Source organism: Lissotriton helveticus, chromosome 1_1 (assembly GCF_964261635.1).
Source record: "Lissotriton helveticus chromosome 1_1, aLisHel1.1, whole genome shotgun sequence".
Taxonomy (NCBI): Eukaryota; Metazoa; Chordata; class Amphibia; order Caudata; family Salamandridae; genus Lissotriton; species Lissotriton helveticus.
The window spans coordinates 1,715,904,659-1,715,926,436 of NC_136057.1; the positions used below are offsets into that span (position 1 = coordinate 1,715,904,659).

The 21,778-nt window shown below is 48.6% G+C and overlaps 1 protein-coding gene across 1 annotated transcript; it reads right to left on the bottom strand.

Moving 5' to 3' along the window:
* Positions 1-308: 308 nt before the first annotated feature.
* Positions 309-21,413, bottom strand: LOC144833018 (aquaporin-5-like). The gene is made up of 4 exons (XM_078689137.1): positions 21,011-21,413; positions 19,453-19,617; positions 3,366-3,446; positions 309-2,616 (listed from the first exon to the last, which is right to left on the bottom strand). Exons 1-4 carry the CDS (start codon positions 21,389-21,391, stop codon positions 2,404-2,406), a joined length of 840 nt encoding a protein of 279 aa, XP_078545263.1. The 5' UTR covers positions 21,392-21,413; the 3' UTR covers positions 309-2,403.
* Between the last annotated feature and the right edge of the window lie 365 nt (positions 21,414-21,778).

Consider the following 21,778-nt stretch of genomic DNA (forward strand, 5'->3'; position numbering starts at 1 on the left):
TAATGCGGAAGTGTTAAGAGTAATTGTTTAGATTTGATAACACGTGGTGGATATCATGGCGGTGGTGTTATGTATCATGCAGAGCCGATGCCCTGGGAGGATATAAGCCTGCACTGTTATTTGATTTCAGTTTAGTTGAAGTAAAGTAGACATGTCTCTGAGGTGCTTCCTCGTCCAACTAGAATTATATCACAACATAACTTCTCTTTGTGCTCCCGACATTTTTTTATATACAAAAGCATCACACTTAAAGAGAACATAATGTATGTATTAAAAGTGCATGCCGTGATAGAATGACACATTTGCGCTTTAATTTTAATTTTATTTTTATTGAGTGTCCATAAAGTATCACAATTACTGTACAAATATACATATTTCTGAATAGTTTTCCAACAAAAGGCATTCAGCATCGGTATTGTATAAAGATGAAGTGCACTTTTAATAAAAAAATGGTTGAGTAAAAGTGACCCAAGATGCCTGAAAGTGCTGCAATAATTCAGAATTAGAAAACCCATTGGGGCAGAATAAATGGCACACCAATGTAAAAAATGGAAGGGACCCCATTGTTAAACAAAACTGAATGCCACAAGTTATACATGCAAGGCATTACGTTAGGCCCGCTGGCCAACATTAAATGAAGTACATCGTGGTCGTTTCAACAGTGACACCCGCATTACATGTCATGCAGATCCCTGTGGCATCCTCAATTTGACGACAGATTGCATCCGCACCATGTCAAAGACAAGCATAATTTAGTAAGACATTACCCAAATGGCATGTTCAAGAAGGTGAAACAGTGGGCAAGCAATTGTGGGTGGCCTGGAGTAGCATCTGTACTGACTGCAGAGCAGCCTCAAGCTATAGACTAGAAATGAGCCCTTCGCCTTGTGTGAGGCAGCTAATAGATGACGAGGTAGCTGAACCAGCACTGTTCACAAGTATGCCAAGTATGGTTGATAAGCAGGCACCCTTTCATACCTGGGTTACGCGTGAGCCCGGGCCGGGAGAAAGATATGACCAAAGGCATGATACAGAGTTGAAAGTAATGGAAAATCCTCCTATCGCTGTCGGAGGAAATGGAAAATTTGAAATAAAATCAACCAGTGAAATTTACTCTACCATGTGGATAGAATGAAGGAGGGAATTCAGGCAGTGGATTTTTGACTATTTCATAATTGGTGGATTATCTATTACTACCTTCCTCTAAATCACAGTTTAAGTATGCATCATGGGTCATATACCCAAAGCACTGCATAGCGGTGTGTGGTGCTTTTTATTGTGAGCCCAAAGCCCCAATATTTGTGTTCTTAAATCGGCTCCCTTTTTGCCTATGCACGTTTGTTGCATCTTCTCCAGACTCTAGGTATAAGATGATAGAATCTTCTCAGAACTGCTGATGTCTTACTATTGACACATAAACTATGCGATTCTGCACTTCCTGCTAACACCCAAAACATTCCGTATCTGGTGTACACTAGATTGAGATGGAAAGTTTCCTTCCTTTGCTCCAAGGTTAACCCACACTGTAAGCTCTGGATCTACTTTCTTTGTGGGGCAAATTGACGTTTGATTGCATTAATTGATCCATTCAAGGTTCAATAATTACTGACTATTATTTGTCATTATTGTCCCCTGTTTCAGTCAGTTTATTACCAAACAAAGTGTTATTTCTGGAACATCAGCATGTGAAAAGCACACGCCGGAAATGACACATACGGAAGCATATTTCTTCAGATAAACGTCTGGGAGGGGCTCTAACCTGTACCGCTCGGGTCGCCCCCGATATTGGTTTTCTACTCATTTTGACTAATATCACATGTCCAGTTAAAAATGCCCTTAACAAATTATCCTAAATGAGACTGAACTTCACAGCATCAGTTCGCATATTCTCAACCCTCCGGTGTCTAAATTAAAAGCTTGAATCTGTTTTAGCAACTCAGTGCCTCAAAGAATGATAATTCAGCTTTACATCTGGAGTTTAGTAAGATCCCGCTCTCATCTGCAAACCAACTCCAGGTTGTACCCTCTGATCTCCCTTTGAAAAAATACTCCATCCATAGCACCTTAAATTAAATGTACTAATGCATTTTTAAACGTTCTCTGGGAAGTGCTATTTGAACTAAGGACGTACGAAAAAAAATCCTTCTTTGAGAAAAAAAAAGTGCAACCTATTTTTCATACCAAGTTACATACAGATCACTAAAAAGTCTTCCACCAGCATGCAGTCTCTTCACAACACATACTCCCTCTTACATAACCTCTGATTGGCCGCGGTCTTGCATTGATTTAGTCTTCCATGTTTAGTGTCTGGATTATTCTTATAGACACCAAGTTTTGATTTCCCTTCTATACACTAAGCACGGCATTGATATATGGTTTGTATGTACAACAGTCCCAGGCGCCTTATGCTTTCGACAGCGCTCTTGAAATGCTGTAAAGGGAGTGAAGCTCCACCGACTGCTTCCGGTGCTCTTCCCGTTCCCGCTCTTGCTCGGGGTCAAAGGTCCCTTGGAGCACGGCCAGTTTTTCGGAGGAGCTTCTGTTTTGAGGGCGGAGCACGTAGTTGTAAATCACGGATGCCACAACCCCACCTGTCATGGGTCCGATCCAGAAGATCTGCGGAAAAAGAGAAACGAGTTTAAGAGCAGGGAAGGGCGGCTCTAGGCTCATGGTGGCCCTGGGCAGGGAGCGTAGGTAGGGGGCCCTGGAAGAGGGGGTCCGGGCGGGGCAGAGCGCGCAGGCCAGTAAAGAGGGGAGGGGGTCAGGGTGTTTAGAAGTGGAACAGAGCCGGAGGCTGCCAAATCCCTGCCAGGGGCCACCACGCAAATATGTATCCATCTTCAGAGGATTAATATATTAAGGATATATATTGGCGTGGTGGCCCCTGGGGTTTGGTGGCCCTGTGCAGGTGCACAGCTTGCACATGCCTAAAGCCGGCCCTGGCAGGGAGTTTGAGCTCCAGGAGGGAGCCTCAGCAACTCCACCCTTCTTGGTTGTCCTAGGAGCCAGCCATCTCCATAGCATGGCTCTTAACATGCATGATTAACCCGTTGACCGCCGCGGTGCGGGTCATTTATGACTGGGCGTGGTCAGTCCTCCTCACACGCCCACCGTGACGTCGCACGCAAGGCCTTGCACGGCCACGTGCTTGTGGTCGTACCTGGGCTGGAGACCTACAGAACAAGCCTTCTTGCTTTGCTTTTTCCTCATGGCTCTCAAAGCCCTCCCGCGCCCTACTTTTAATACTATGTAGTCCCAGCAGCCCACAGAAATCATTCCCAGCATTCGATTGGAGCGCACATGCCACTTTAAAAAAAATACAAATATTTGTTCCATTTTTGTCAGGTTGCGAATCAAAATCTTACCCAGTGATGAGAGAAGTTTGCTGTTATCACTGCGGGGCCGAAGGAGCGGGCAGGATTCATGGAGCAACCAGTGTAGTATATCTACAAATTGATAGGGAATAGGATTAGAGGGAAGTAGATTGAACATCTGAACTCTGGGTATGCTTTTCATTTTCTCCATATCATAACACTGTCTCGCGTAGGACTGCAAGTGCCAGCGACTAAAAAAGATGTGTTAGTCCTACAGTTAGCACACTCACATCATTCCTTACTTAAAGGTGTGAAATCCTTATGATCCTATGCCTGTAGTCAACACATCTGCACCATTAGCTGCCAACAGTTATCACAATTTGCTACCAACAGGTAATTTAATGGCATAATTCACTCCTTACATAGTCAGCATATCTACATCATTTCTTATCTGCAGTCAGAACATGTGTGTCGTTTCCACCCACAGCCCACGCATATATCATTCCCTTCTCACAGTCAGGTTGTGTATTTCATTCACCAGCCAGAGTGAGCACGCATATTTTACAATGTCTGTCAGTGATTACAGCTGGAACTTAACCAGTTAAACCAGAATCTCAGCTAAAAGTGCTAAAAAAGACACGCCCGGTACTGCTGGCTGCAGGTGCTCAGCTAGTGCGTACCGAGCCTCTGTCAAATGCAAAAAGAACAATTGATGGACAGAATGCAGAACAATGTCATACATTCACCCCAGTCCAGAGATCTGGGCCGAAATCAGGAAAGCAGGGGATCCACGTCTGGGCATACCCGTCCCACTCGGGGTGACAAATGCAAAAAGAACAATTGATGGACAGAATGCAGAACAATGTCATACATTCACCCCAGTACAGAGACCCGGCCTGCATCTAAACCTCTGTCAGCATGAGGTGTCCTCTAAAGTAATGAAGTGTTCAGACCCTCACAGCCAACACCACCATCTGCAGTACTTAAAGCCAAGAAAAGATGGTGCTGCAGGCACAGTGAGCTCCTTCACCACTGCTACTGATACTCCATTGCAGAGGGTATCGCATGCTGCCAGAGGCTCAGCGGCTTGGAGCTTGCAGTCAGTGCTGTTGGGTGTGTCTTTTCAGCAACCTCTTCTGAGAGAGACTGGTTTAACAGAATACACCTCCACAGACAAACATATTGCTGTTCTCACAGCACTGGGACACATGGAAGTAATCTGTTCCATAGTCAGCACGTCCGCACAGTTCCTTAAAACCCTCCCTAGGCTAGGACTGGCTGTAGAAGCACTGTGCACCATGGCCTGCTAAAGGCTTCTCTTCTCAGCCCACACTCAACAGTGGTATTAAACCGCATATTGCTCACTGAAGATCAGCATTTATGGTTTATGACATACTGTTTTGACATGTGAGGTAATTATAAACAAAGATATTGAACTAGATCCATGATACAAAGATTTAAACCCATGCATTGATATTGTGCATATTAGCAGAGTTCCTCTTCTGTGTAACATCATCGTAATATGCATTCTGTGAGGCATCAAGTAAGTTTTTCTCAAGTCGTGCATTGTACTAAGGTAATAACATGGAATTTGACCTTCGCATTGCAGTAATAAATGTGTGAATAAGTATGGTGCTGTTCGATGAATCTACGCAAAACTTACTGGGAAAATAGTAAGTCCTCTCTGGGTTCTTCATGGCATGTTTAGCGTAGATTTATCAATTGGGTGCCTAGAAATTCTCAATGTTAACTCCATTAGGAGTCAATGCTGCTTGATTAATTTAAAAGTCAGAATATAGTTTTACTAAACTACACATTTAAAATAAAGTTTACTCACTGAAATGCCTTTGCTTGATTTGGTGTAAATCCGTTCAGTAGTTTTTGAGAAATTAGCTTTTGAAACGTTTTATGATCTGGGCATGAAGGAGTTACATTTTTAAGCTATATGAACTGTTAACTTGTGGATCTCCCATGAATTCACTACTTCACAGGACTAGGGAGCTTTTTTTCTCTTGGCACCCACTGTTGATTTAGGAATCCAGATGCCCAGTTGTGAGTCTGCCATGCTCTGATTAACTAGTCATCACAGGAAACTTTTTGTTGCGGCTACCATTACCCAACATGGTTCACTAAGCACTGTGTTAGGAAAAAGAAAAAGGAAAATGACCTAAGAGGCATGGTGGACTTACTCTTACCTCTAGGCCTGTTAGAAGGGGCTGTCTCTAGTTGGCAGAGGTATACACTTCTGATAAATAGGGACACACCTTTTCTAGTCAGGGCAAGGAGATCACACACTTAGATAACCCCTGCTCACCCCCTTGGTAGCTTGGCAAAGCAGACAGGCTTATCTCAGAGGCAGTGCGTTAAGCATTTATGACCACATACAGTAATAAAGTGAATACACTACAAATGGACACGACACAGTAGTATTATAAAAATAAGTATTTTTATATAAGGCTTAGCACAAGACCAAATAACGACAAAAATATACCACAATCCTAATAAATACTCTTGGAAGGAAAAATAATAGTTCAAGCACGGTTTCTTCTTAGCACAAAAGTCTTTAGTATCAAAAGCAACTCTTCTTCTCTAGAACACAGTTCTTGGCAACAATGTAACCCACACGGGAGTCACACGACGTCGAGGCAAAGTTAATCCAAAGGTTCGTCGTCGACCGCGAGGAGCGCTACGTCGAGCCCGGAGTCGCACAGACCCCAACAACACAGTACCTTGGAAAAGTGAAGCACTCGATGATCAGCGGCGTCGAGATGTCCGGCGTCGCGTCTTTGGCGTCGATCGGGCCTCGGAGTCGGGGCGATCTGCAGCGGCGTCGACCGAAGTCAGGCGGGAGCAGCGCTCACGGGATGAAGCAGGATACGACGTCGTCGATGTCGAGGTTGCAAGAGTGAGCAGCGCTCACGGCGTCGAGAGGGCTCGGAGTCGATGCGATCAGCGGCGGTGCAGACACGAGGTCACTTGGAGCTGGAGCCGAACTCACTACTCACTGGCGTTGCGGCTGGCGTCGATCGGGCCCGGCGGCCGGCGTCGAGGAAGCGGGACACTGGAGCCGTTACTCACGATGTCGAGCTGGATTCGTCGGCGTCCGTCGGCGTCGAGATTGCTGGATTCTTTCAGAGGTGCTGGATTTCACAAATTCCAGCAAATAGCACTTTAAGCAGATGAAGTCCTTTAGCCCTGTGACTTCAACAGGAGACTGGCACTCTTCCAGCCCTTGGAGATTTTCTCAGCAAAGAGTGAGAGTACACACACAGTTCCTCTCTCCTGGTTCCTTGGCAAAAATAAAGAAGCAATGCAGGATTCCCCCAACAAACAGCACTCTGGCAGAAGGGGTAGGCAGTCCTTTAGATCAGCAGGCTTCTTGTCCTTGGTTCAGGTTTCCTTGTCAGAAGTGATCTGAATTCTTGGTTCAGGGGTCCTTCTCTCATACCCCTTTTTGGCTTTGATCCCTTTGTCCATGCAGGGGAATTTCCCCCCATCTGGGGTTTGTTGTGGGTGTTGCCAGGCCGAAGCACCTGGCCTATTCACTGGGCAGGGCAGAGTCCTCAGCCGCTCAGCAGGAGCGGAGCCAGCATTGTCACTGGCAGGGGCAGGGCCATCAGCTGCCCGGCAGGAGGCGGGCCAGGAAAGTCCCAGGCAAGCACACAGTCATCAGTCGCCTGGCAGGGGGGCGGAGCCAACATTGTATCAGGCAGGGCAGGCTATCAAGAGCTACTCTTCCCCTACTCTCAATGTAAATGCCCCACTCATCCCACACTGACTCATTCAGACTCTCTGGAGCCACCCAGCTCCTGTCACACGCACACCAGAACCAGCAGAGACCGGTAGACAGTTAGACAAGAAAATAGCTACTTTCTAAAAGTGCTATTTTCAAACACAGAGTCCAAAAACCATCCACACAAACGGATGCGTTATTAAACCCTGAGTTCAGGGATACCAAACTCGACATTGCACCATGCTCTCCGAGCCCGCTAGGATTATAGCATTAATAATCCTGGCAGCCCATTCTAACTGATGGAGAGCAGGTTACCTTACAATAGTGAAAAACGACTATGGCTGTAATTCACTATTAGGACATGCCAACCTTGTCAGGCTTGTCCTACCTTATGCTTACAATGCACCCTGCCCGTGGGCCTACCATAGGGGTGACTAACATGAAGTTAAGGGAAGGTTTAGGGGCTGGCAAGTAGGTGTACTTGCGCAGTCCTCGTGACAGTCAGACTGCACGTGGTCTGGCAATGGCAGACCTTCAGACATACTTTTACTAGGCCGCTCTTGTGGGTGGCACAACATGTGCTGCAGGCCCACTAGCAGCATTTGTATTTACAAGCCCTGGCACTCCTGGTGCACTCTACTAGGGACTGATAGTAAACCAAATAAGCCAAACATGGAAGTAAATCAATACAGCAATTTCACATAGGGAGCACTTGCACTGTGGCACTGATCAGCAGTGGCACAGTGCCCAAAGCATATACCAGCAAAAACATCGTAAACAGAGGAGGCAAACAGAAAAAATGGAGGAGAGACTCATGCCAATGATGCCAGGTCTAACACGTGTCCCCTCCAGCTGAAATGTGGGGAGAACTACCCTTACCCTAGGGAGTCCTCATCACTAAGGCGGAAAAATCTGGACAGACCATCAGCATTGGCGTGATCTGTGCCAGGGCGGTGTTCCACCGTGAAGTCCATCCCCTGTAGGGAAATGGACCACCTCAACAGCTTTGGATTCTCACCCCTCATCTGCATCAACCATCTGAGGGGCCTGTGGTCTGTCTGAACCCGGAAGTGAGTCCCAAACAGGTAGGGTCTTAGCTTCTTCAGCGCCCAGACCACAGCAAATGCTTCTCTCTCTATCGCACTCCACCTCTGTTCCCTGGGAAGTAACCTCCTGCTGATGAAGGCTACAGGTAAGTCTCGGCCCTCTTCATTCACCTGAGCTAGAACAGCCCCCACGCCATGCTCTGAAGCGTCCGTCTGGACAACAAATTCTTTAGAAAAGTCGGGTGCCTGGAGTATGGGTGCTGTGCACATTGCAGTTTTCAGGGTGTCAAAGGCCGTCTGACAGGCGTCAGTCCAGTTCACAAGTCGTGGCTGCTTCCTGGAAGTCAGCGAAGTCAAGGGGTGCACAATGTTACCATAATCCTTGACAAACCTCCTGTAATAACCCGTGAGCCCCAAGAAGGCTCTCACCTGAGTCTGGGTTTTGGGCGGTGCCCATGCCAGGATGGTATCGATCTTGGGTTGCAGGGGGGCCACCTTGCCGCTCCCTACTTGGTGCCCCAAGTACACCACTGAACCCTGCCCAATCTGGCACTTACTGGCTTTGATTGTGAGGCCTGCTCTGCGCAGGGCCAACAACACTTCCTGGAGGTGGCACAAGTGTTCTTCCCAGCTGGCGCTGAACACTGCGATGTCGTCCAGGTAGGCGGCACTGAAATCCTCCAGTCCAGCCAAGACCTGGTTGACCAACCTCTGGAAGGTGGCAGGGGCATTCTTCATCCCAAAGGGCATAACCCGGAACTGGTAGTGCCCATCTGGTGTGGAGAATGCTGACCTCTCTTTTGCCCCATCGGTCAAGGCGATCTGCCAGTACCCAGACGTTAGATCAAACGTACTAAGATACCGGGCAGCCCCTAACCGATCTATGAGCTCATCAGCTCTGGGGATGGGGTGCGCGTCAGTCTTGGTGACTGAATTGAGTCCTCGGTAATCCACACAGAACCGAAGTTCCGGTGAAGCACCAGGCGCTGCAGCCTTTGGGACCAAGACCACGGGGCTGGCCCAAGGACTGCTAGAGGACTCAACCACCCCTAGGGCAAACATCTTGGAGACCTCCTCCTTGATGTATGCTCTGACCTTGTCAGTCACTCTGTAAGCCTTGTGCTTGACAGGAGTGCTGTCCCCGGTGTCCACATCATGGACACACCACTGAGTGACACCAGGAATCAAGGAGAACAGATCAGGGAATTGTCCCAACAATTGGCGGCAATCCTGCTGCTGTTCAGGGGTCAGTGTGTTAGAGAGGACAACACCATCCACTGACCCATCTTGCTCTTTTGCATACAGGAGGTCAGGAAGAGGCTCACTCTCCTCCTCCATTCCAGCATCTGTAGCTAGGAGCATGCCCACTTCGGACCTTTCTAAGTGGGGCTTCAAACGGTTGACATGCAGGACCCGCAAGGGGTTCCTGGGAGACTTTAAATCCACCATGTAGGTGACATCGCTCTTTTTCTCCACAACCTCAAATGGTCCAGTCCACCTGTCCTTGAGCGCACAAGGTTCCACAGGGGACATGACCCAAACTTTCTGTCCAGGCTGAAGCTCTACCAGAGTGGCCTTCTGGTCGTACCACCGCTTCATCTCCTCCTGGCTGGCCTCCAGATTTGCCTGAGCAAGATCTCTGAAGCGCCTAGTCTGGTTCCTAAAGGCCAGCATGTAACTGTATACATCCTGGGGAGGTTTCCTGGGAGATTGCTCCCAGCCTTCTTTGACCAGACTCAAAGGTCCTCTTACCGGGTGACCATACAAAAGCTCAAAGGGGCTGAACCCTAGAGACTTCTGTGGCACCTTACGGTAAGCAAACAACAGGCATGGCAAGAGGACGTCCCATTTACGCCTCATTGGTTCTTCAAGACCCATAATCATGCCTTTAAGGGTACGGTTGAATCTTTCAACCAACCCATTACCTTGAGGGTGGTAAGGAGTGGTGAACTTATAAGTTACCCCACACTCCTTCCACAGAGACTTCATATAGTTGGAAATGAAGTTGGTGCCCCGGTCTGACACCACCTCTCTGGGGAACCCCATTCGGGAGAAAACACCCATCAGTGCCCGTCCCACCACGGGGGCCGTCACTGTTCTGAGAGGGATGGCTTCCGGGTACCGTGTGGCATGGTCCACCAAGACCAGGATGAACCTGTTGCCCAGGGCTGTCTTGGGGTCCAGTGGCCCAACAATGTCAATCCCCACCCGGTCAAAGGGGGTACTGACCACGGGAAAAGGTTGGGGGGGAGCCTTCTGCTTCCGCCCGCTTTTCCCACTTGCCTGGCAAGTTTGACAGGTCTTGCAATGGATATCTGTGTCCCTTCGCATCTGAGGCCAATAGAAATGGGTGACAAGCCTGTCATAGGTCTTGTCCTGCCCCAGATGTCCAGCTAAAGGGACGTCATGAGCCAAACCCAGTAGGAAGGCTCTGAAGCGCTGGGGTACCACCAGCACACGGGCTGACCCAGGCTCAGCAGCCTTAGGCTCGCTATACAGGAGGTCGTTCTCCCAGTACACAAAATGTGACCCTGACTGATCACCTGAGGTTTGGGCTGAGGCCTGCTGCCTCATACCCACAAGAGAAGGGCACACTTTCTGTTCTGCACAGAATTCTTCCCTGGAGGGACCACCATCCTGCTGCCAGTGGGTCAGCTCGGGCAGGTCTCCCAGTTCAGCAACTTGTTCACCTGTGGGTTCAAGGGCATACCCCTCAAGGTCTGCCTCCTCCTGGACCACGGGAACTACGGGGGACGGTTTCCCGCGCCCCCTGCCTCTTCTCTTCACAGCTGGGTCCTGGGCCATACTTTCAGGCTCCAGAACCCCATCAACACCCTTACTTGCTGTCATGGATCGAGTGGTTGCACACACCCACTCTGGCACACCCAACATTTTCAAATGTGTCTCCCTCTCCACCTTAGCCCAAGGGGAGTCTTCTAAATCATTGCCCAGGAGACAATCAACAGGCATGGCGGGCCTTACAGCAACTTGAAGAGTACCTGAAACTCCCCCCCATTCAAAGGAAACTTGAGCTACCTCACACTCTCTCTGGGAGTTGTCAGCAGCTATCACAGGGTAGAATGCGTGGGGAACAACCTGCTCTCTGGACACCAAGTGACACTTGACAGCTGTCACACTCGCTCCGGTGTCTCTGAGAGCTTCCACTCTATGGCCATTAATGGTCACCCACTGCCTATATTTCTTAGTGTTACTAGGCAGAGGGGGTGGCGGGACCAATTCCATGTCTCCTAGGGAGACCAGGGACATCTCTGCGGGACCATCCCCACCATGGGCAACCATCTCCTCCCCTCCCAGAGCTACACTAGCCAACTGACTGGGGGCGGCACGTGGTGGTGCACCGGGTGGTGCACTAGAGTTCTTCAAGGGACACTGAGGATCATAAAAACGGTGTCCCACCTGCTTACAAGCGAAGCAAGTCATGGGGCCCCTACGACCAGGTTTACCTGTCGGGGCCTCTGATTTCTTATCTGGGGGAGGCTGGGAACCCTTCCCTTGGTTCCCTTGGGGATTACTTTGGGGCCCTTTCTGGGACTCCTTCTGTTTACCCTTGTCCCCCCCCCCTCTTCTGCTGGGGACCCTGCCCACCTTTGGCTGAGTCTCCCACTGGACCCTTGTGGACCCTGGTACTGACCCAGCGGTCCGCCTCTTCAGCAAGTTTTCTAGGGTTAGATATCTTGCTATCAATAAGGTGCTGGCGCAGCTCTGGAAAACAGTTATTAGACAAGTGCTCCCAAGCAAACAAATCATAAAGAGCATCATAACTTTCCACTTTGCTGCCCTTTACCCAACCATCCATGGCTCTGCAAAAATATGACACATACTCCACCCACGTGGTACCAGGCAACTTCTTACATTCTCTAAAGGCCTGTCTGTACTTTTCTGGGGTTAGGCCATACCTTAACATTAAAGCATCTTTCATATGAGCATAAGACGTCCTATTCTCAACAGGCATGTCTAACAGGGTATCTCTTCCCTCATTCACAAAGCGACCCCACAACCCCGCTCCCCAATCCTTCTCAGGGACCCGGTGGGCCAACAATGCTAACTCATATGCTTTAAACCATTGACCAATATCCTCATTCTTCTGAAAATCTTTGATCACATCTTTGGGAAAATAAAACCTACTTTCTGCAGGCACAGATGGGACGCTGCCACCAGAGGGATTCAATTCTAACTTTTTAGCTTGGAGCTCCAACTCCCTCAACTTGGTATCACGCTCAAAAGCTAACTTCTCTCTTTCAAACTCTAACCTTTTGATCTCCAAATCAGCTTCTCTCCTGCCTCTTGCATTCTCTATCTCCAACTGCCCATTTATCTTAAGTTTTGCCATTTCCATGTTGTAGGCTCGCTCCTTCGCCCTTTCTTCTCTTTCTTCAGGGGAAAGACCTTTGGAGGAAACACTGCTGCCAGGAGGGGATACAGGCCCAGTCACGGGCACTTCCTCCTCCCCTTCCCCTGTCGGTACCACCACCGGATCAGAGGGATTTCTGGCCTCTAACCAGGCTTCCAATGCTTTGAAATATTCTGCTTTCTTGGAGAGGCCTGGAGTAGGGACTTTCAATTGCTTGCAAAAGTGTTTCAGCTCCTTTAAGGAATAATCATTTATCTTACTCCTATCAAATTCCTCCACAACAGCAACAACAGGGGCAGTGACTCCGGCGTCACTCATGGTCAAAACTGGTAGTTTCAAAAATCAAGCTTCAGGAAATTGGAGAACAAAAATAGAATATCCAACCAAAACAGATTGTGGCTGCGCTATGGTCTGCTTTCACTATGTAGCGCACACTAATCACTGCACATGGGTCATAAATGCAAAGTTCAAAATCCCACCGCTGACCCACCAATGTTAGAAGCGGCTGTCTCTAGTTGGCAGAGGTATACACTTCTGATAAATAGGGACACACCTTTTCTAGTCAGGGCAAGGAGATCACACACTTAGATAACCCCTGCTCACCCCCTTGGTAGCTTGGCAAAGCAGACAGGCTTATCTCAGAGGCAGTGCGTTAAGCATTTATGACCACATACAGTAATAAAGTGAATACACTACAAATGGACACGACACAGTAGTATTATAAAAAGAAGTATTTTTATATAAGGCTTAGCACAAGACCAAATAACGACAAAAATATACCACAATCTTAATAAATACTCTTGGAAGGAAAAATAATAGTTCAAGCACGGTTTCTTCTTAGCACAAAAGTCTTTAGTATCAAAAGCAACTCTTCTTCTCTAGAACACAGTTCTTGGCAACAATGTAACCCACACGGGAGTCACACGACGTCGAGGCAAAGTTAATCCAAAGGTTCGGCGTCGACCGCGAGGAGCGCTACGTCGAGCCCGGAGTCGCACAGACCCCAACAACACAGTACCTTGGAAAAGTGAAGCACTCGATGATCAGCGGCGTCGAGATGTCCGGCGTCGCGTCTTCGGCGTCGATCGGGCCTCGGAGTCGGGGCGATCTGCAGCGGCGTCGACCGAAGTCAGGCGGGAGCAGCGCTCACGGGATGAAGCAGGATACGACGTCGTCGATGTCGAGGTTGCAAGAGTGAGCAGCGCTCACGGCGTCGAGAGGGCTCGGAGTCGATGTGATCAGCGGCGGTGCAGACACGAGGTCACTTGGAGCTGGAGCCGAACTCACTACTCACTGGCGTTGCGGCTGGCGTCGATCGGGCCCGGCGGCCGGCGTCAAGGAAGCGGGACACTGGAGCCGTTACTCACGATGTCGAGCTGGATTCGGCGGCGTCCGTCGGCGTCGAGATTGCTGGATTCTTTCAGAGGTGCTGGATTTCACAAATTCCAGCAAATAGCACTTTAAGCAGATGAAGTCCTTTAGCCCTGTGACTTCAACAGGAGACTGGCACTCTTCCAGCCCTTGGAGATTTTCTCAGCAAAGAGTGAGAGTACACACACAGTTCCTCTCTCCTGGTTCCTTGGCAAAAATAAAGAAGCAATGCAGGATTCCCCCAACAAACAGCACTCTGGCAGAAGGGGTAGGCAGTCCTTTAGATCAGCAGGCTTCTTGTCCTTGGTTCAGGTTTCCTTGTCAGAAGTGATCTGAATTCTTGGTTCAGGGGTCCTTCTCTTATACCCCTTTTTGGCTTTGATCCCTTTGTCCATGCAGGGGAATTTCCCCCCATCTGGGGTTTGTTGTGGGTGTTGCCAGGCCGAAGCACCTGGCCTATTCACTGGGCAGGGCAGAGTCCTCAGCCGCTCAGCAGGAGCGGAGCCAGCATTGTCACTGGCAGGGGCAGGGCCATCAGCTGCCCGGCAGGAGGCGGGCCAGGAAAGTCCCAGGCAAGCACACAGTCATCAGTCGCCTGGCAGGGGGGCGGAGCCAACATTGTATCAGGCAGGGCAGGCTATCAAGAGCTACTCTTCCCCTACTCTCAATGTAAATGCCCCACTCATCCCACACTGACTCATTCAGACTCTCTGGAGCCACCCAGCTCCTGTCACACGCACACCAGAACCAGCAGAGACCGGTAGACAGTTAGACAAGAAAATAGCTACTTTCTAAAAGTGCTATTTTCAAACACAGAGTCCAAAAACCATCCACACAAACGGATGCGTTATTAAACCCTGAGTTCAGGGATACCAAACTCGACATTGCACCATGCTCTCCGAGCCCGCTAGGATTATAGCATTAATAATCCTGGCAGCCCATTCTAACTGATGGAGAGCAGGTTACCTTACAATAGTGAAAAACGACTATGGCTGTAATTCACTATTAGGACATGCCAACCTTGTCAGGCTTGTCCTACCTTATGCTTACAATGCACCCTGCCCGTGGGCCTACCATAGGGGTGACTGACATGAAGTTAAGGGAAGGTTTAGGGGCTGGCAAGTAGGTGTACTTGCGCAGTCCTCGTGACAGTCAGACTGCACGTGGTCTGGCAATGGCAGACCTTCAGACATACTTTTACTAGGCCGCTCTTGTGGGTGGCACAACATGTGCTGCAGGCCCACTAGCAGCATTTGTATTTACAAGCCCTGGCACTCCTGGTGCACTCTACTAGGGACTGATAGTAAACCAAATAAGCCAAACATGGAAGTAAATCAATACAGCAATTTCACATAGGGAGCACTTGCACTGTGGCACTGATCAGCAGTGGCACAGTGCCCAAAGCATATACCAGCAAAAACATCGTAAACAGAGGAGGCAAACAGAAAAAATGGAGGAGAGACTCATGCCAATGATGCCAGGTCTAACAAGGCCCATGTGGGAGGGGATCCAAAAACACTCTTAGACAATAAAATAAATATCAAAACAATGATTTTTTTGTAACAAGACTCACAAATCCTGTGTGGGATTTGTGAATTCTGGACTCTCCCTGGGTGCAAGGGACACGCCTGAGGCCTCATGATTTGAGAATCCATTACAGGATTCACAAATCCTGGAAAAATGTAAACAAAGTGTCCTGGTCATTACTGCTACACCTGCCCCAGCTGCAACACATGGGTTAGCTGCATGCAGCGGTTTGGGACATGGCCTGGTCTCAGTCCAGTACTTTGGTGGCAAGCCCAGCACCGCATGTCCGAAGGCCTTATGCAACAAGTGTAACTCAACTGGATTCTGCCACTTGCTACAGACCCTGAAGGCATTGTGTAGCAAGGGTTGCACTCATGATGCAAGTTGGGCAAAGGGCCTGACCACTTTTGCTCAACCACCACATGCACAGCTGAAGTCTGTGTGTAGAGGAGGTTGGCCTCCCACGGAGAGTTGTGCTCGGAGTGTGGGCGAAGGCCAAGCCCACCCCACGAAGCCAAATGAGGGTTGGCGGCCAGTCCGTGGGGCCAACCCCCATGGTACACAATCAAAGGCCTGCGCTGTGGAGGCTGACAGCTCATTGAAGGAAGGGCATAGGGAACTGTTGTATGTGGTTCCTGATAATAAACAAATCACTAAAAAATGGTGATGTTATGGTTAGCTTTGATTATAAAACTTCATATGTTTAAAACACAGAAATTCTCAAAAAACATTTAAAGCGGCGGTATGGTTGAGAATTAAAACAGAAAAAAACACTGAAATGTGCAAGTTAGGTCTAGGGCCTCAATATATAACTAGTGTAGCAGACATTCAAACCATAGCCCACACACCAGATGCAATGCTAATAATCTCCTAATAGTTATCCAAATAAGAAGCAACTCCTAAATGCACAACGTAAATAAATAACAATGCATATTCAAACCAATAAATAATGGTAGATTGATAGTTGTCTCTTTCACAGTTTAAGATTATTATGATATGTAACCTTACCTGTAAGGTTATTCACGGCATTGGTAATTACATCTGTCACATAAACAGTGAGGTCAAGAGCATTGCATCTGGTGTGCGAGTTATGGTTTGCATGCCTGTTATGCGAGTCAAGGAACACAGTCCTACCCATAACTTGCGAACTCCAGTGATTTTCAGTTGTATGATATGTATTGTACCCCACTGGGGGAGCTGAGAGCTGCAGAGCATAGTTGCACAGGTAGCATGCTGCATCGATGGTGAGTATTTTGTTGAAAAAGTGCTGTGTGTGCAATAGATGCATGTGGGAAGCAGGGGAGTATTTTGTTGAAAGAGTGCTGTGTTTGCAATGAATTGCAAATACAACAATGATGGACAGAATGTGGATCAATGTCACACATTCACCCCAGTCCAAAGATCTGGGCCCAAATCCATCGTTTTTCCACTCCACACCACCCTGGGTTAGACAATGGCGATATGCAAATCAGCGCTGACCCTGTGCCCCATGGGAACAGTCCAGTCCGAACTACAAAAGCCATGTCCTTCCCAGAACAGAATCAAGCATCCGAGGACCGGCCCGGTTTCGAGGTAACACCTCTCATCAGCCCGGCTAGCTTGACTCCAGTGGTGTGGAGTGCCTGGGACTCACGTCTGAACATCCCCAGTACACTTAGAGCGGTAATTGCAAACACAACAATGATGGACAGAATGTGGATCAATGTCACACATTCACCCCAGTCCAAAGATCTGGGCCCAAATCCATCGTTTTTCCACTCCACACCACCCTGGGTTAGACAATGGCGATATGCAAATCAGCGCTGACCCTGTGCCCCATGGGAACAGTCCAGTCCGAACTACAAAAGCCATGTCCTTCCCAGAACGGAATCAAGCATCCGAGGACCGGCCCGGTTTCGAGGTAACACCTCTCATCAGCCCGGCTAGCTTGACTCCAGTGGTGTGGAGTGCCTGGGACTCACGTCTGAGCATCCCCAGTACACTTAGAGCGGTAATTGCAAACACAACAATGATGGACAGAATGTGGATCAATGTCACACATTCACCCCAGTCCAAAGATCTGGGCCCAAATCCATCGTTTTTCCACTCCACACCACCCTGGGTTAGACAATGGCGATATGCAAATCAGCGCTGACCCTGTGCCCCATGGGAACAGTCCAGTCCGAACTACAAAAGCCATGTTGCAATGAAGGCATGCGGGAAGCGAGTGAATATTTGGTTCAAAGAGTGCTGTCTTTGCAATGAATGCATGTGGGAAGCAGGTGAGTTTTTTGTTGAAAGAGTGCTCTGTTTGCAAGGGATGCATGTGGGAAGCAGGGGAGTATTCTGTTGAAAGTGTGCTGTGTTTGCAATAGATGCATGTGGGAAGCAGGGGAGTATTTTGTTGAAAGAGTGCTGTGTTTGCAATGAAGGCATGCAGGAAGCGAGTGAATATTTGGTTCAAAGAGTGCTTTCTTTGCAATGAATGCATGTGGGAAGCAGGTGAGTTTTTTGTTGAAAGACTGATGTGTTTGCAATGGATGCATGTGGGAAGCAGGGGAGTATTCTGTTGAAAGTGTGCTGTGTTTGCAATAGATGCATGTGGGAACCAGGTGAGTTTTTTGTTGAAGAGTGCTGTGTTTTCAATGGATGCAAGTGGGAAGCAGGGGAGTATTTTGTTGAAAGAGTGCTGTGTGTACAATAGATGCATGTGGGAAGCAGATGAGTATTTTGTTGAAAGAGTGTTGTGGTTCCAATATATGCATGTGGGAAGCAGGTGAGTATTTTGTTGAAAGAGTGATGTGTTTGCAATAGATGCATGTTGGTAGCAGGTGAGTTTTTTTGTTTAAAGAGTGCTGTGTTTTCAATAGATGCATGTGGGAAGCAGGTGAGTATTTTGTTGAAAGAGTGCTGTGTTTGCAATAAATGCACGTGGGAAGCAGGTGAGTATTTTGTTGAAAGAGTGATTTGTTTGCAATGAATGCATGTGGGAAGCAGGTGAATACCTTGTTGAAAGAGTGATGTGTTTGCAATGAAGGCATGCAGGAAGCGATTGAATATTTGGTTCAAATAGTGCTGTCTTTGCAATGAATGCATGTGGGAAGCAGGGGAGTATTCTGTTGAAAGAGTGCTGTGTTTGCAATAGATGCATGTGGGAAGCAGGGGAGTATTTTGTTGAAAGAGTGCTGTGTTTGCAATGGATGCATGTGGGAAGCAGGTGAGTACCTTGTAGAAAGAGTGCTGTGTTTCCAATGGATGCATGTGGGAAGCAGGGGAGTATTTTGTTGAAAGAGTGCTGTGTTTGCAATGGATGCATGTGGGAAGCAGGTGAGTACCTTGAAGAAAGAGTGCTGGGTTTGAAATGAATGCATGTGGGAAGCAGGTGAGTACCTTGTAGAAAGAGTGCTGTGTGTGCAATAGATGCATGTGGGAAGCAGGGGAGTATTTTGTTGAAAGAGTGATGTGTTTGCAATGAAGGCATGCGGGACGCGAGTGAATATTTGGTTCAAAGAGTGCTGTCTTTGCAATGAATGCATGTGGGAAGCAGGTGAGCTTTTTGTTGAAAGAGTGCTGTGTTTGCAATGGATGCAAGTGGGAAGCAGGGGAGTATTTTGTTGAAAGAGTGATGTGTTTGCAATGAATGTATGTGAGAAGCGTGGTGGTGTCATGGGTCAGTTTCCAGAAAGGTGCTCTTATCTTGATTTAGGACGCAGCACCCTGTAGTGTGATGGTGGAGGGGATGTGAGGGGTGGACGCCCCCTTCCCCACCTTTCTCTTGTCTGTTCCCCATTCATATTACAAATGACCTCCTGACCGTATTTTGACCTTCGCCTTGTATGGAGCCCCATTGCCCCTGGGCTAGGCTTGTGGTGTATAAGTTACCATAAACAAATACCTGTCCTTGCATATTCATTAGTCAATTAGAGCACCTGAGCTGCTGTTGTTCTTGAGGTCTGTCAGGCATATTGTTGTGACAAGTATCAAGTACCTGCCCGACCTGCCCTTTTGCCAGGTAGCCGCCACCGAAGCCTCGCTGCATTCCCCACTCCAGCTTTGTTGGACATTTCTCTCGTGCGTGCGTTTGGAAGAGATTTCTGAGAGTGTACATACCCCGAGCAGGTGTCCGAGGGTGACAGACAGGCCGATCGATAGTGCTGGGGAGCCCACGCTGTCTGTCCTCCGGCTGTCGGTGGAGGCAAACACACACAGGACGAGCTGCAGGGTGAGAATGAACTCCACGGCGAAGGCCTGGCCGGAGCTGACGCTGCTGTTGGGCTGGAATGAGAAACATAAAAAGGCCCAGAAATGAGCGGCACGCGGTGATTTCTTTGGCAGTGTGAATCTGTCGATAGCAACTGCAATCATTTTTAATATGCTGCACAGTTTTGCATGTTTCCTCGTGCGAAAGGAAACAGCGCCCCCCGTTGGTTTGTGGACGGCCATAGCTAATAAACACACAAAAGCCTGAGAAGTCTCATGACAACAGTAAATCCCATATGCTGAGGTGCGACTGGATGCGTGAGATATGAAATTATAAACACATGAGGCAGATTTACAAGGCCCTTGTGCCACTTTTGCGTCATTTTTAATGTGGGAAAAATGACGAAAAAGTGGTGCAAGGGCCTTGTAAATAAGCCCCATTAAATACAGTGTAGATAACATCGTCTATACAGTCAATTATCATGTTGCACACACCTGACAAAAATCAGCGATGGCCACCCGTTAGCGAGGCTGGTCACTTCCCTGTCCGCAAAGAACAACAGATTGTTGTGGTCAAAGCGCGGGCCAAACCTCCACCTTAGCCAGTCCCAAACTCCTATCCAAGGTATTTTTTTAACGCATTTTCAGTCCATAGAAAGCGCCATATGTTTGTCCAACACCCCCTTTCGGTCTTTCCTGCCTATATCGTTGCATGCATAAACCTTAATACGGGTTATGGGAGACTGCGATTCAGGATGCGGGCGCCGGATGGTGCAGGAAAAGAAGAGGGCAGGTAAGGGGTAAACTCGGATTAAATGCACCTTACCCTGCCTGTGCTCCTTTCCCTGGACGTTCAAAGACAAGGTGTACCTGCCCCTTCCCCCCAAAACCAGCAAAAAGTTCTCTTTGGCAGAAGCATTGCATAAAGAAATTGTGGGCAGGCAGATGTTCATTCGCGGTGCAAGGGAAGGATACTCACTCTTTGAAGTCACACAAAATGACAAGAACCTCCCCCTCCCCCCCTGTGTGAAGAAGGGGGCCGCGGATGAGCTACATTTAGCAAACACCACACTCCCCCAAGTACCCACTTCATCACGGAGGGCGGAATCCTTCACAGAATGAACGTAAACTTTATCCTATAGGTTTTGGTTACTGGCCTGGGAAGAGCCGTGCACTCGAGACTGGTGACACATAGCATTTATTGCTGTCCTCATTTTGCCACCTGGAAATGCCAGTGGCATTAACAAATCCAACCAGCAGAAGAGTAATCCCTTCCTTCATTTGTTAAAGCACGCCCTTAGCCCTGCAAATTAAGAAAAATGCGCTGGACCGCAGAGACAATATCTTGCAAGTTTAATAACTCCACCCGAATAAAATCTCCCGCAGGGTCCAGTCTGTGAAGTCCGCGTGATGCGTTGCGCAACGACGGCTACCCACCCACCCTTGGAGTGTGATGGCCCCCACTTACCACGTTCACTCCAAAGCTCCCCCGGACGCTCTCCGGCGTGAATGCGTACAGAAGCGCTGCTCCAATCACAGCTCCCAGCATCTGACCCAAGATGTAAAAGACAGCGCGCAGGAGGGAGATTTGCGACCCCACCAAGAACGACAGGGTCACTGCCGGGTTCAGGTGCGCCCCACTGATGTGCCCCAACGTCTGCACCATGGTGCCTATGCCCAGCCCGAAGGTGAGTGCAATCTGCAGGATGGTCGGCAGGGCGGCGCTCCACTTCAGGGCCGAGCCCAGACCCAAGAAGACAAATAGCATGGTGCCTAGAAGCTCGGCCATGAAGGCGCGAGTGAAGGCGGCGGTGCACAGCTCCTTTTTCATTGTTTTATTGCAGTGCATGAAATTAGAGGGACAGTTTAGTTCTGAGGTGCCCTGTTGACTCTGCTGAGAGCTGGGATACACTTTTATATTATCCCAGACAGGAGGAAACCATTCCTGAGACAGGCGGGGCTACCTCGCTTCTCCAAACTGCAAATTTTCCTTGCGACAACTCAGCCCTGCCCTGTTAGTAATGCAGAAACTGTCAGTTTATTGCCGCTGTAGTACGTGTGCTTGTCCAGTCTCTCCTTAAAAAGCCTTACAACACCATCGGGGTGGTTTTTTAGTTCATACAGGTTACTGCAGGAATCAGAAAGGCACACCTCGGGGTTCTTGAGTATGGGGCGCTTATTGTCATCGCCTGTAGGGTCTGTGAGACTACACAACTGCGGAGATATCATTTTGCTG